General features: G+C 39.9%; 1 protein-coding gene across 1 annotated transcript; it reads left to right on the top strand.

The window, feature by feature from the left end:
• The first annotated feature begins 1,374 nt into the window (after positions 1 to 1,374).
• Positions 1,375 to 2,322, top strand: LOC141481956 (uncharacterized). The gene has a single exon (XM_074174451.1). It carries the CDS (start codon positions 1,375 to 1,377, stop codon positions 2,320 to 2,322), a length of 948 nt encoding a protein of 315 aa, XP_074030552.1.
• The last annotated feature ends 238 nt before the right edge of the window (positions 2,323 to 2,560 follow it).

The raw sequence follows: 2,560 nt of genomic DNA, 5'->3' as shown, positions 1-2,560 counted from the left end.
AATACTTCTCAACATGGTTCTAAAATTTCAAAACGTCAGATATTATCACTAACCGCTCAGATTTTTGACCCTCTTGGGATTCTTTCACCTGTTACAATTAGGGCAAAAATTATTTTACAAGAACTCTGGAAACTCAAGTTGTCATGGGATGAGTCACTTCCCAGCAACCTACATACTGAATGGTCGAATTATCAATCTCAATTGCAGTGCCTAAACTCGATAAAAATACCGCGACAAGTATCATGTCCCAACCCTGTATCTGTACAATTCCACGGGTATTGCGATGCTTCACAAACCGCTTACGGCGCTTGTATCTATATAAGATGTTCCGATACACTCGGCAACTGTACTTCCAATCTATATTGTGCAAAAACTCGCGTTGCACCTCTAAAGGTGTTAACAATACCTAGATTGGAATTGTCTGGAGCACTTCTTCTAGCCGAGCTTGTAGACAAGGCACGTTCATCTAGTTGGAACATTGAAAAAATTATTTATTGGTGTGACTCCACGATATGCATCTCATGGATAAACACGTCTCCACATATTCTAAAAACGTTCGTAGCCAATCGGGTTGCAAAAATACAGAATATTTCGAATTCTAAGTCATGGAAACACGTCAAATCGCAGGATAATCCAGCTGATTTACTATCGCGTGGAGTATCGCCAATCGATCTGACAAAGTCTGAACTCTGGTTTCACGGTCCTTCATGGTTTGTTCAGTGTGAACTCAATTGGCCATCAAAGGAACTTGAAAATTCTATTCAATCTTTCGAACTTCCTGAAGTGCGTAATAAGACTGTATCTTTCGTTAACACAAACGATGGCTTTCTCGACTATATTTTAAACTTCATTGAATCACGCTCTTCTATAATGAAGTTGCAACGTATCTTTGCCTATTTTTTGAGGTTTTTGAACAATATTAAACACAGAAATGATCCTAAACGTCAAGGTACCTTAAAAACAGTTGAGCTTGATGAATCGTTATACTTTCTTATTCATATTATACAGAGGGTTTACTTTCCTGATGATTTTCGAAAACTATCACAATCTAAATTACTTCACAAAAAGAGTAAAATTTTGAGCCTAAATCCTTTTTACGATACCACGAATAAGATTATTCGTGTGGGTGGACGATTGCAACAGTCTAACTATAACTATTTAAAGAAACATCCAGCAGTCCTACCTTCAAATTGTCATTTTACCCTAACAATTGTGCGTCAGGAACACATTAGGCTTCTTCACACAGGTCCTCAAGCCCTTTTGGCATCAATAAGAGAAAGATTTTTGCCACTATCAGGCCGCAACTTAGTAAAAAGGGTTGTACACGAATGCGTGCGATGCTTCCGGTGTAAGGCTAAAACACAAGAGTACATAATGGCTAATCTTCCGCCGTCGCGAATGACTCCGTCACGCCCATTTTCTATATCGGGAGAGGATTATGCGGGACCGTTTCAACTACGTGATAGAAAGGGAAGAAATTTCAAAACTTTCAAGGCATATATTGCATTATTTGTCTGCTTTTCAACGAAGGCTTTACATTTAGAAGTCGTGAGCGATCTAACATCAGAATGTTTTTTGGCATGTCTACGGCGTTTTATGTCCAGGCGAGGTAAATGCTCAGAAATCTATTCGGACAACGGTACCACCTTTGTAGGCGCCAATAATGAAATAAAACTTTTCTTTGATTCCTACAAGAAAAATATTACTGAACATCTCACAACTGAAGGTATTCAATGGCATTTTATTACCCCTAATGCACCACATTTTGGTGGTATTTGGGAGGCAGGCGTGAAGTCTACCAAGTATCACTTAAAACGAGTAATGGGCAATGCATCCTTAAATTTTGAAGAATTTTACACCGTATTATGTCAAATAGAAGCGTGTCTTAATTCCCGACCGCTTTATCCTATTTCAACTGACCCCAATGACCTAACTCCTCTCACCCCGGCACATTTTCTAATTGGTGAAAGCCTGACAGCGCTACCAGAACCGAGCTTATTGAACCTCAAGGAGAATCGTCTCTCAAGATTCCAAAGGACCCAGCAAATCGTCCAACACTTTTGGTCTAGATGGACAAAGGAATATGTTTCCAATCTTCAAACACGAGTGAAGTGGAAAATGCAACATCCTCAGCTGATTAAAATTGGTCTTATGGTACTCGTTAAGGAGGATGGTCTACCACCACTGAAATGGAAGATGGGCAGAATTTTACAAATCCACAAAGGTATCGATGGTGTCATACGTTCTGTAACCATCAAAACCACCACCGGAGAACTAAAACGTCCCGTAGTTAAAATCTGCATTCTGCCGCATCAACTCTAACCCATTTTGAAACCCTGGAGTGTTTCAAGGCGGGGGCCATGTTGTGCCGATTACGACCCTGTCCACATTCCACTGCAGACAGTTACAACTGAGCCGTAGCGGGGAGAGGCGAGGAACGAGTTTCACATCGGCCCGGAACAGTCCACTACAAGTCGAAGAGACGTACACATCATTTTGATTTATCTCTCGCATATTATTCAAATATATTGTCGATATTATTATTCATTAAATATATTTA

The sequence above is a fragment of the Leptinotarsa decemlineata genome, unplaced genomic scaffold (assembly GCF_025532065.1).
Source record: "Leptinotarsa decemlineata unplaced genomic scaffold, Ldec_3_MD MMD2_tig00000576_RagTag_RagTag, whole genome shotgun sequence".
NCBI classification, from domain to species: domain Eukaryota; kingdom Metazoa; phylum Arthropoda; class Insecta; order Coleoptera; family Chrysomelidae; genus Leptinotarsa; species Leptinotarsa decemlineata.
Note: the sequence above shows the minus strand (reverse complement) of the source record. Positions and strands in the feature narration are given on the sequence as shown.